We start from the raw sequence: 12956 nt of genomic DNA on the forward strand, positions 1-12956 counted from the left end.
GTTTTTTAAGGTGCCACTGGACTCAAATCCTACTGCAGACCAACCCACCCGAAACCAATAAACTAAGCAGTGTTAGGTATATAGAGTCAGAAAACAATGCAAACAAAAACCTGTCTAAGGCAGTGCAGAGAACCCAACCAATAGCGTTGCCTGGTCTCCTTACCTTCTTGGCGGGAGAGCAGGATCTGGGATTTACCTGGGGACAATCTTCTTGCGTGCGTGCTTTGTGCATGCGTGCTCCTGGCAGGCATGATGACATTACTTCAGGAAGTGACATCATCACACCTGGCAGCAGATACAATGACATCACTTAAGGAAGTGATGTCATCACAGTCAGTGGAAGCGTGCCCACTGAGCACTGGCTTGGGAGGATTTTGCCTCTCAGGCCCGTTCCCTGGGCCTTTCCCCCACACCAGTGGCAGGAGGCAGAGGCTGGGAGTGGGGGATCCCCCACCCCCACTGGGGGACCTGGCAGCCCTACCAACCATGTTCATGGGTCAGGGGGGAGCCAGCCCCAGGGCCCAACTGCCTAACAAAATGGTTGCTTGCCACCAGGGACCCTTCTAAGTCCTGGCACTGGGACAGAAACCATACCTCAGGGCTAACCAGAACCAGACTGGGAGACAGCAAGCTGAATCCTGAATCCAAAAGTTACAAAGGTAGCACAGGGCCAAACTGACCTAGACACTACATTCAGATTGAAGGTGATGAACCAAAAAGACACCACACAGAGATAAAATATTATTGACTTTTTAATGTGAATAAAATGATTATATTAGAAAGTGTGCATAAAAGGAGAGGGAAAACAAAGAAGTTAAATAACCTACATACTTGCCAGAGTATTTCATTAGCAATATCAAATCCAGCATCAAAGGTTTCAGGCATCAAAGCAAGATTTTAAATCCATATAGCTATTAGCAAGGAGTGAAGTCCACATCCCAGGCTCCAAGATCAAAGTGGCAAACAGCAAGGCCTAGTCAGAGCCAATCCTAGAGCCCAAAATGGCCAAGGGCCAACACTCGAGGGCCAACGCTCAATGCCAGTCTAAGCACAATTGCATAGACAAGTGACCTAACCTTTATTCCCAAAAGCCCAGCATCACAGCAAGGGGAACTGACCAATCAGAATATGACAGTGACGTAAAGGTTTGATTCTCTGCAGCGGAACCAAGTCCTCACACCAGTGGCCCTCCAGCTATGAGAACAAAGCTGGATAATGAGATAGAATGTAACATAGCCATTAGAATTATTATTGAGAACTAGGCAAACTATGCATATTATACTACTATAATTATTTCATTTCTAAAAGAAATGAAAATACCAAGAACCTATAGTTGAAAGAAGATTGCTTGCTGGGCTATTTTTTAAAAATACTTTCAAATAATTCCATTAAATACTGTTATGATACTGAAGGTTCTGAATGGCCTGTCCTTGTTGCTCTCCTACTCAGTTAATAAACTATGTTGAATAACCATTCGAGGGCTTATTGTCTATTTTTTTGATTGTACTATACTATTATACTACTACTGTAGTCACTCCATTGTTAGCGGTTAGTTCCCAGTTTCAGTTCAAGGTTTTGACTATGCTCTATAAGGTTGCTGATCCCCAGGTGGGGGCAGGGGATCTCCCGCTCCCACCTTCTGCCCCCTGGGCCCCCTGGGGCATGCTCCCAGCATGGTCCAAACGTGTCACTTCCAGGAGTGATGTCCTTGCAGAAGCCTCGAGAGTGCTTCTGGGCTTTTCTCTGGGCTGATGTGGGCTTGGTGCGAAGTGCAGGAGCAGGCTCACAGCCTGCGTGATGACATCGCTCTCGGAACTGACATCTTCAGTTCCTTGTCAGGAGGAGCTCTGAGAGTGCCAGGTTCCCCACATCTCCCACCAAGAGAGCAAGTGGACCTGGCAACCCTAATTCCCTACAGTGCCCTTCATGGCCTAGCACCCATAAATTGAAAGGACTGCCTCTCCTGATACACCTTTCTGCAACAGCTGTGCTTATCTGAGAAAAGTCTACTGAAGGAGCCGCCTTGCAAATGGGTAAGATCAGGACAGAGCCACCTGTATCCAAACATTCTTTCTTGTGATTCCCATTTTGTGGAATGGACTGCCGGAGGCAGTTACAAAAGCTCTCACACTTCTATCGTTCCCCAGAATAGGTAACACAGAATTGTTCAGGAGGACATTTTTATAAAAGGAATAAGGCTGCAGTGAAATGGAATTGTTCAGAAGGAAATATTTGTAAAGGGCAGGGCTCATTTAGAGGGGGAATGTGCAGGAACACAGTTCCAGCACTGACTCTCGGCCATTTTGGGCCAGTTTCAGCCTGGATTGGGGCCAAAACAGTCCAGATCGGGCCTCTGATGGGTGGTGGATCACTCTCCTGCTCAGCAGCGGCCCAATCCTGACCATTTTAGGCCCCTTTTCGGCCATTTTCAGTCACTTTTTGCTATTTTGGGCCCAATTTTGGCCCTGAATGGCCAGGATTGGGTCCAAAACAGCCAGGATAGGCGATGTCAGGGGGTGTGGCATATGCAAATCAGTTATGTTAATGACACACTTCCAGTGATGTCAAGGGGCATGACATATGCTAATGAGTTATGCTAATGAGATCCTCCAGCTCTTTTTCTGCGAAATGACCCCTGATAAAGGGACAAGAGCTCTTGTTTATTGTATGCATTTCTTGTTTTTACTGCATTGCTTTCTAATTTCTGTAATCCACTTTCTGCATTTCTCATGCCATGTCTTATACTGTTTTTATTGCACTATTTTCAATATTATTACAATGTTTATTATGTGTCTTATGTGGTTCTTGTTGCATTGCTAAAATTCGTAATCTGCCTTGAGTCTCAGCAAGAAAGGAGGACTATAAACAAACATTCATGGCAGTGAAGCAGTGGACGTAACGGCTGCTGTCACTGGCCCCTGGGCAGGCCAGCTTGCAGCGCCCCCACTCCCATCCACAGTTAAATGTTCATATACTTAAAATAATTGATTCAATTAATTGAATAATGGAGGTTGGCAATTCTACATTCACCTCACCTCTGAAGACATGGGCTGAGAGAGCAGGGTTTGTGGGGCAAATCTTAACTGATGATATCCAAGAGGAGATTGGGAGGGTGGAGGGTGCGAGGGGGTTGCAGGTACATATCACTTAATGTGCACACACCTCCACCATGATGACGTCACTTTCAGAGGTGACGTTGTCACATGGGAGGGTGAAAGCACATGTGTTTTGTGCCAGGGGTAATTCCTTAAGAATCAGCTCAAAATATGGTGTTTGGGGCCAATTTTTAAGGACTCAGCCTTGGTGCAAAGCATACTTGTGCTGCTGTGCCCCACACAATGATGTCACTTCCGGAAATAACATCATAGTGGTGGGTAATGGAGGCAGGCATGCCCATTGGTCCAGGATGCCTGCATGTGGCAGGTGATCGCCAGGTGGCTTGCCACCTTCTGGGCAAAGGGAAAATCCACCAGAAGTTTGACCACCACTGGGGAGAACCTGGCCAAGGTTGCAATGTTTCAGTACCACCTATGGAGAGAAGCAAGATTAGAAAGTGAACAATAGCAGACTTTGGAAGAACAGAAACACCAACTGTAATGACCAGGAATTAGCAGAAAGAATTATGAGTTTTTGTTTTCAATCAGATTGACTACATTTAGGGTTAGTTCTCTGCATTTATACCAAACACTTTGTTACAGGCAAGTTGGGAATGGTTTACTCATTCCTTTGCTTCATTGATCACCACCAAATGTATGCTCATGTTATCACAGATCATCTCTGCACCTTGCCAGTTATGATGATTAATGGGAAAGTAGTGGTCTTGCGTCTAATTTTTTTAATATATATTTTATTGGTTTTTCCATAAAAGCAGAAATAGGAAAAGGGGAGTTGGAAAAGAAAAGTAGAAGAAAGAGAAAAAGTCATTTAGTCAGCTTACATCAGCATTCTACTTATCTATACATCATGTTTTATCCTACCAAGTGTTCAACTGTGATTACTGGTAACAAGTTACAATACAGCTCTTATATATTTACTACATTCTAGTCTATATATTTATTTTTAATCCAGTTGCAGAAGGGGGTCCATGGGACAGAAAAGTCTTCTTCCATTTGTCCTTTCATTAATGAGGTTAATTTGCCCATTTCCGTGTTTTCCATTATCTTCATTAACTCCTCTTGCAGGGGTATTGTTTGATGTTTCCAGTAAAATGCTAATAAAATTCTGGCCACTGTTGCTACATGTACTGTGAGATATTTCTGTTCTTTGTTCAATACATCTGGCATACAATTTAACAAAAATGTCTCTGGTTTAAAGGGAATTGAAACCTGTAAGATAGTTTGTAAAAATGTGTACCCTTGTCCAAAATCTATGCACCTTTTTACATGTCTACCACATATGATAAAATGTCCAGGTATGTTTCCCACATTTTCAGCAATTGTTTGACATGTTTTTATACATTTTGGCAAGCCTATCTGGTGTTAGATACCATCTATAAAACATCTTATATAAGTTCTCTTTAAATGCAACGGACTTAGTTATTTTAACATTCACTTTTCATATCTTATGCCATTGTGCTAGATCAATAGTATATCCTAAATTGTGCCTCATTTTTGAGTCTCATCTGGTTTTAGAAAAATAATAGATTTTTGTTGGCTTTGGTTTTTCATGTGAAGAAAAGCTCATTTATTGCTCAGGAGAAAACTGAGCAAAATGTGATACCAACATCACTTCAAATCTACATACTTGCCTAGCAGTTAGAACACTGGATTTAACAGGACTTAACATAATGATCCTTAATTCCTCTTCTATACTTTTTAAATTTTCTGGTAACGTCTCTCCTGATTAAAAAGCTGGAAGAACTTGAAAACTTGCATACTTCTTGTAGGGTAGCCAAGTCTAGGTTGGGAAATTCCTGAAGATCTGGGTGTGAAACCTGGGGAGGTCAGGATTGGGGATATATGATATATAATGCCATAAAGTCCACCGGCCAAAGAAGCCATTTTGTCCTGGAGAAAGGATCTCTGTAATCTGGAATGGATCTCTGCAGTCTGGAGATGAGTTGAAATTCTAAGAACTCTCCAGGACCCACTGGAGGTTGGCAACTCTAGTTACATGCTATTTAGTTGATCTAATAAAAAAGTATTACATTGCAACAGAATAGCCGCGTTAGTCTACTGTAACAAAATAAAATAGAAGTCACTATTTATTCCAACATGACGTTTCAAGAGTCACAGCTCTGTTCTCCAGGGGCGTATTACTTACATTGCAACTGCATCGGTAATTACAAAGGCTTGCCACTGGAGGGAGCCAAAAACACACTAAATGTACATATGTGTGGCTCTCTCACACTCATCTGGTTATAAGTCTTCGCATAGTAAGCAATATGTTTTCACCATAAAGATGTTAAAGCCTAGAGAGATGCCACAGCGAGCTCATAGGGAATCATAGTCAATGGTGACCTTAAAGTTTTACAGAACGTTTTAAGCACGTTCTCTACCTACAAGCATATTAGGCTTTTTACTCGTTGCCATAGCGATCCTTCCGGGCTTCTGTCTCTTCCGTTAGGGTGTGTCTTCCCTTTTGCAACAGTCGTAAAGGGCGGAAGTGGGAGCTACAGCGTCATTATTTGGTACGTTGAGTGAACGTGAAAGGGGGGAATTGGTCTCTTGGGGTAGGGGAGGCGACGGGTTGTTTGAACATAAAAGTGTCGCAGAGCGGGGAAGGAAGCGAGCAAGTGGGTTGCCACCCCCCCCCCCCCCCCGTTCTGTGGATTCTGTACCAGCCTTGCTGGGAACGGCCGGATTCAATGGGAAAGTCCCCCTCCTGCCTTTTAAAAACCGCCCTGGTTCTGGGTATGGCTATTTTCCTTGGTGAGGGGAATCGTTTCTCACACCTACACGACGAGAGTAAGTGGGTTTGCTAAAGGAAAATATTAGGGAGATTGAAAAATCAAAAAGAGTCCAGTAGCACCTTTAAGACTAACCAATTTTATTGTAGCATAAGCTTTCGAGAATCAAGTTCTCTGATTCTCGAAAGCTTATGCTACAATAAAATTGGTTAGACTTAAAGGTGCCGCTGGACTCTTTTTGATTTTACTACCACAGACTAACACGGCTAACTCCTCTGCATTACGGAGATTGTAGTTTCATGGATGTGTGCGTGAGAATTCTTTGGTAATCTTTAACTCCTTCACAGAACTACAATTCCCACAGTTCCCAGGGAATAAAAGAAACTCAAAACAGGTTTATATCTATAGTGTAGAATATTTGGACTTGGAAGTTTGGCTGTGCTGTAAGCCTCTGCTACTATTTCTTACTAGGATAATTAATAATGAAGTGAGAGCCAGTGTGGTGGTGGTGGTAGAATGTTGGACTAGGATAATTATAAATGATGATGACAACGATGACAGCGCTTATATACCATTCTTCTAGACAGATTAGTGCCTCACCCAGAGTATTGAACAAGATAGTGTTGTTATTAATACCACAGTGCAGCTAGAGAGCTGGGGCTGAGAGGAGTGGCTTACCCAAGGCCACCTGCTGAGCTCATGACAGTAGTGGGATTCGAACTAGTAGAGTGCTGATTCACAGCCAAATCACTTGACTGCCGTGCCACATGTGGGAGACCCAAGTTCAACTCCACACTAGGCCATGGAAACTTGCTAGGTGAGCTTTCACCAGTCATGAACTCTCAACTTACCTCACAGGGTTGTTGTGAGGATAATATGGAGGAGAGGGGAATGATGTGAGCCACTTTTAGTCCCCATAGAGAAGAAAAGTGGGGTATAAATGATTTAAGTGAATGAATTAATGAATAAAGAAAATAATTACAGGATTGTTTTGACCAGAATATTGAAAACTAAGTTGATCAAACATAATGATAAACATGGAGAAAATAAAACGTTTTGACTGGATTGACTAGTTTTACAACTTTGGCTTCTCTATCTGACTGATTTGGGGGGGGGGGATCTTGTTATATGATGCATTTGATTTATATCTCATGAAGTTAAGGTACATGTTAATGATTTGCCCAAGGTTACCTGGTGAGTTTTATAGCTAAACAGCTATTTGAGCCCAGGATTCTCCAGTCTCTGGGCTAGATCCAGCAATCTACCAGTGAAAGGCATTGGCTGTTGCGGAGTTTTCCTTCCGTCAGCAATCCCCTCTGACCCCAGGAAAGTCGGTTCCAGGGTTCTGGCACATACCTGCAATGGTAGCAGTGCAGGTCAGTGGGATGCACTCGAGCAAAAATCACTCTTCCCATCTGTTCCAACAGCAGAGTTGTGCTGCTGGACTGAGTGAAGGGAGTGATTTCACCCTCTTCCTTTCTCACTTCAGCCCACCAACCGATGTGGCAATTATGCCATGCAAGTCTCCTGACCCTGGGAAAGTGGGGTCAGAATGAACTGCTGTAGGGAGGGAAAGCAAGAAATATCCACAGTGCTTATTTGAGCAGATCTCTGAGTCCAATCCTGTGTCCAAAACTGCTACATTATAATAGCTTATAAGTTTGGCTTCCCTTACAAACTAGGTATCATTTAGAAGCTACTATATGAAATAATTCCTTGTTTAATGTACTGTTTTACCGATTCAGGCAAATGCTTCCAGTGTAAAAAACTTTTTCTTTTCTTGGTAGCACCATGGATGCACGCTTTACTCGTGGGAAGTCGGCTATCCTTGAGCGATCACTAACCCGACCAAAGACAGATGTCAGTCTCAGTGCCTTTTCACTGCTCTTCTCTGAGATTGTACAGTACTGCCAGAACCGGGTATACTCTGTCTCAGAGCTTCAGAACAAGCTTTCTGAACTTGGACAGCAGGTGGGAGCCCGCATCCTGGATGTTCTGGTGATGCGGGAGAAAAATGGTAAGCGAGAAACAAAAGTCATCAACATCCTGCTCTTCATCAAGGTGACTGTGTGGAAGGCACTCTTTGGGAAGGAGGCTGATAAGCTGGAGCAAGCCAATGACGATGACAAGACCTACTACATCATTGAAAAGGAGCCCCTCATCAACACATACATTTCTGTGCCCAAGGAGAATAGCACTCTCAACTGTGCCTCCTTCACAGCAGGCATCGTGGAGGCCATGCTCACCTGCAGTGGCTTCCCTGCTAAGGTCACAGCCCACTGGCACAAGGGCACCACCCTCATGATCAAATTTGATGAGTCTGTTATAGCGCGTGACAAAGCTCTGGATGGCCGCTGAGTACATGGTCTCTGAACTAATCTGAATTGTTCTTGTATATATGTACTGTGACAGGATTTTGAAATAGCTGCCCTGACCACGTTTGAACTGTGTGTAGTGTGGGAAAACCAGTTGTTACATCCCATACGCTAGTTATGACAGTGAACTTTTCTTCGGCATTGGTACTAATTACCCAGGACCATTTATTTTTCAGAAATCTTCCCGGATTCTATTCTTAATCTTTGCAAGATTGAAAGTTGGACAGGCAATGGAGATTATACATTTCCCTGCCACGGTGTAGCTTAGCCAGTGAGCAGGGCTTAGGTCAGTGGACATAACATAAGATGTAAGGCATTTTTCTCTCCTTTTAAGCTACATTTCTTTGTTGCTGCTCTACTGAAGTCATACCTAGAGAATAGTTCTGAAGCATGAATGTGGATGGTCTGTTTGCATTTAGAATGAGCTAGAAAGTTCTTGTGGCCATGTGTTGCTGCTTAGGTGGCCTCTATGAGTTCTCGTTGGGTGCTCTGTCTTACTTGCGCTCGTGTCTGTGGGAATGAGCTGGAACTGGTTTAACAAAGTCATTTTATTCTGCAAACTCTTAATCATTATGTTCTGGCAGCCTTTAATGCTGGTCTGAAAACAGAAAGACAGCAGAGGTCTAAATCTAATACTTCTCCCCCCAGTCAGGCTTGGAATGTGCTGAGTAATGCATGTTTGGGAATGTTTGAGAGCTTGATCCCCAAGAACAGTCCACCCTTAACTGATAACATAGCAGAAAATGGCCATCTCTGACAAGGATTCCCATGGATGGGTGTGTGTGTGTGTGTGTTTCATTATTTCGTTTCTAAAAAAGAAAATACCAAGAACCTATAGTTGAAAGAAGATTGCTTGCTGGGCTATTTTTTAAAAATAGTTTCAAATTATTCCATTAAATACTAAAGGTTCTGAACAGTCTGTCCTTGTTGCTCTCCTACTCAGTTAATAAACTATGTTGAATAACCATTCTAGGGTTTATTGTCTCTCTTTTTGCTCTTAAGATACTCCAGTGTATGGGACTTACTCATTTTGTTCCTGTTCTGTATCCAGCTCCCTGTTAGAATCTGTTACAATCACATGATTGTAACAATATGCAGCAGCAAGTTCCATTAAACCACTACTTTACTTTCATATGTTTTAGTGGAAGAAAGTTTGGCGTATGATTTTCACGTGACTCTGAAGCAGTTCAGTGATGCTTTGTTATATATTCTTTGGGAGTGAGGCTTCTGCGGCTCTGAAAACCACAGATTGGATCCAAAGATGCCATTCCACACTCGGTGATGGTTCCCTGTGATACAAGGCATCTTCTTCTTGCAGAACACACCTCTTCTACATACCTCTCCTACCCGAGCAAGGTTCCTGGCAGCGGAGGAACTAGTGCCTTTAGTGGGCTGTGGAAGGCTTAATTTAGTATCTGTCCAAAACAGGTAAACATTGGAATTTGTCTGCAGACCATGGTATCTTCTTGAAACTTTTGTCTATTTTGGGAATTTTCAAATATATCCATCAAGCAGAAGGAAGCTTCAATTTGCAGATTTATCTTCAACTAGGACCTTGCTTATAGGTGCTGGCTGCTTTCAGTCCAGTAGGTACTTTATACAAATTGACTTCCATTGACTCTACCTAATGAAACTCCTTAAATTAATCTTCAACATTGTTAATACAGGGTCAACTACATTTTTCACCCTTAAAAGGTATCTGTGCATCATAGCCACTTCTGGAGGAACATTTGACTAACTGCTACCAAAGAGGGACAAAATTGCTTTATTTCCTTCTTTCTCAGTAACTTGGTGCAACTTAAACTTGTTCCACGACCAGCACAGTCTAATCGGGTTAGTCTGCTGCACATCCTGTGTACCATTTTAAGACTACAACTACAGGCTTTAGGCTTTGCCTGCCATGCTTAGAAACACACACACACACGATTTTTTTTTGTACTTCACATTCAGCCTGATGAAGGGTTCAAAAAATTCAAACACTTGAACACTGTGTTGTGGTATTTGGTTAATCCCAGTAAAAGATACAATAGGACTTTTGTTTTCAGCACAGGTATAGGATCTCAGCATGAGGATTTGTTCCAAAATTAGTGAATTATATGCCAGGATCCTGTAGCATTTGTGTTAGCAAAATGTGTATAGTTTCTTGCACTAAGTTGAGCATCATGTACCCTATACTTTAACGTACAACAGACTAAACAACTTGCAGGCTATGGGAATAGTATTTTGGGCTGCACCAGATTGCAGGTGAGACTTGCATTTTTGAGCTTTGTGTTGTGTAAGCTGTCTGCAAAGAAAACTAAAACATGGGAGAGAACAGTTCTAATGCTCCTCTCTTGTGCCTTCACTTGCTACTTGCAAAGAGTCTTATATGAAGAACATCTTGCCACACTAAAGAGGCAGAAACACACAATGGAGAGATAAAATTCTCAAAAGATGTGATCTTGGATTCTGTTTAGCAGCGTGAGCAAATCTTGTTTATGATGAAAATAAACCTGGTGAATGACTACGCTCCCATACTTCCTCCTTTCTGTGTACATGGACCACAATCGAAGATTTCAGCAGTCTTCAATTTAACACAACTTTGTTGTGATGTCTTAATATGAGTGCTTGGAAAATTTGGATTTCATTTTTCCACCACAAACCAGAGTTCTAAAATAATAGTTTGTGGGAATGAATGGATTAGATTAAATGAATTAAATACTCCAAAAACCAGAAAGTCTTCTCTTTATGTTTTAGCTATGAGGATGAATTTATGCAAGGTGAAAGAAAATTTAGACCTTTTACAAAGAGTTTTTGTGCCGGGTTCTACAAAAGGCAAGCAAAAAGGATATTGGGGCCATTCACAGATTTCCCACTTTCCCCTCACAGTAGGCTCCTGGAGGGCAGCAGATCCACAGAAACAGTATAAGGGACATAGTGAGGGTCTGCAGTGGGAGGGAATGATTTTTTTGTGAATGAATGAATAATAGTAAATCATAATAAGCTGTGTTCATATACTGTTCTTCTGGACAGTTTAATGCCCACTCAGAGCAGAGAAAAAAGTATTATTATTACAATCCCCACAATACAGCTGGGGAGCTGGGGTTGAGAGGCGTGGCTTACCCAAGGCTACCTGCTAAGATTGTGGCGCTAGTGGAATTTGAACCAGCAGAGTGCTGATTCTCTGTCCAAGCACTTAACCACTATGCTACAGCAGTCATTCTGTCACACCAACTGCACTACATCATACAGAGAAAGGTTTTTAAAAAACGTGGAAGTCATACCATAATGCAAATTCTTGGAAATGGCTGCTTTGGAGGGTAGCTTCTACAGCATCACTGGGGGATGCTAAACTCCCTTCCCAAATTCTGCCCTTCCCAGGCTCTGCCTCCAAAACTCCAGGCAAAATGATCAAATAAGAGGTGTATAAACTAAAGGCTATAATTATAACTGAACTGGAAGATGTATTGACATGTAAGGTACCAATCAAAATTACTATAAGGGACATAGTGGGGGGGTGCAGTGGAAGGAGGGAAACTGGGAAAGGTTGCTCCCTTTTTTGTGAATGAATAATAATAAATCATAATAAAATCCACTGGCACATGCGCATTTATAATTTTTTGATATATTTCAGTATTGCAGTTTTTTACATAATAGCCCCATTATAATAGGCTAATAATCATGTTTTGTGTTCTTTTGCAAATGATTTTGTCCTTCTTGCAGCAGGCCTGTTCTGTCCTAGATTGGTCTCTGCTTTGGTTTGGTTTGGTTTTTTCTGCCAAATAAGCATGATGTTTCTCCTGAGAAATGAATAGTTTGGTGGCTTGTCAGACAGAAAGGAAGCTGGTTGTGATAAAAAGAGCAAGCATCCGGCTGCTAAATTATCTCTGTTCTGAGAACTCTTACGAGTGCAGTCTCACCTTACCATGGATGAAGAACACCAGAATGAAGAGTACCAAAATGACATTCCTGCAGAGAAATCCTGTTCTACTGGAGAAGTGCACTCAGTATATGCAAACTCAGGTAATGGTGTGTGGGTGGGAAGAAATTTTCAGCAATGTGCTTGGTTAAAAGGTTTTGCACCCTCAAAACAGAAGAGAAACCAGTTTCCCTGAGAAAGTGTGCTAACTAGGCAAGCCTTTTTGTTGTTGATTGCCTATGCATGGCATCCACAAGTCAGTTGAGAGCCAGTTTGGTATAGTGGTTAAGAGCTCAGGACTCTAATCTGGAGAACTGGGTTTGATTCCCCCTCCTCCACTTGAAGCCAGCTGGGTGACCTTGGGTCAGTCACAGCTCTTCCAGAGCTCTCTCAGCTCTACCCACCTCACAGGGTGTTTGCTGTGGGGATAATAACAACATACTTTGTAAACTGCTCTGAGTGGTTGTCCCAAAGGGCAGTATATAATTTAAGTTGTCCCGAAGGGCAGTATATAATGTTGTTATTATTAAGCAGGGCTGGCTGAAATTTTTTTATTGCCTGAGGAGAGTAGTCAATCAGGTGTCTCATGCCTCCCCCCCACCCGCAAAGTGCTCCCCTGCACAAGGGTCATTTCCTCACTCCATCATGGGGCAGGGGGGCGGCGGGGGGAACGGGAAGCCAGGGAGTCCAAGGGCAGCAGCAGTATGGGCACCACTTCCAGTGGCAGGAGGCGGCTCTGGCTGCCTGCTGCCCAGATGCAGCAGAGGCATGGTGCCCACGGCTGCTGCTTGCTGCCGCGTGGAAGCCACTGCTCAGTACATAAGCACACTTTTTG

At 42.8% G+C, this 12956-nt stretch overlaps 1 protein-coding gene across 1 annotated transcript; it reads left to right on the forward strand.

The window, feature by feature from the left end:
- The first annotated feature begins 5583 nt into the window (after positions 1-5583).
- LOC129328434 (trafficking protein particle complex subunit 5-like) lies at positions 5584-9190 on the forward strand. The gene is made up of 2 exons (XM_054977501.1): positions 5584-5629; positions 7636-9190. The coding sequence occupies exon 2, from the start codon at positions 7640-7642 to the stop codon at positions 8204-8206; it is 567 nt and encodes a 188-aa protein (XP_054833476.1). The 5' UTR covers positions 5584-5629; positions 7636-7639; the 3' UTR covers positions 8207-9190.
- The last annotated feature ends 3766 nt before the right edge of the window (positions 9191-12956 follow it).

This window comes from Eublepharis macularius, chromosome 4 (assembly GCF_028583425.1).
Source record: "Eublepharis macularius isolate TG4126 chromosome 4, MPM_Emac_v1.0, whole genome shotgun sequence".
Classification (NCBI taxonomy): domain Eukaryota; kingdom Metazoa; phylum Chordata; class Lepidosauria; order Squamata; family Eublepharidae; genus Eublepharis; species Eublepharis macularius.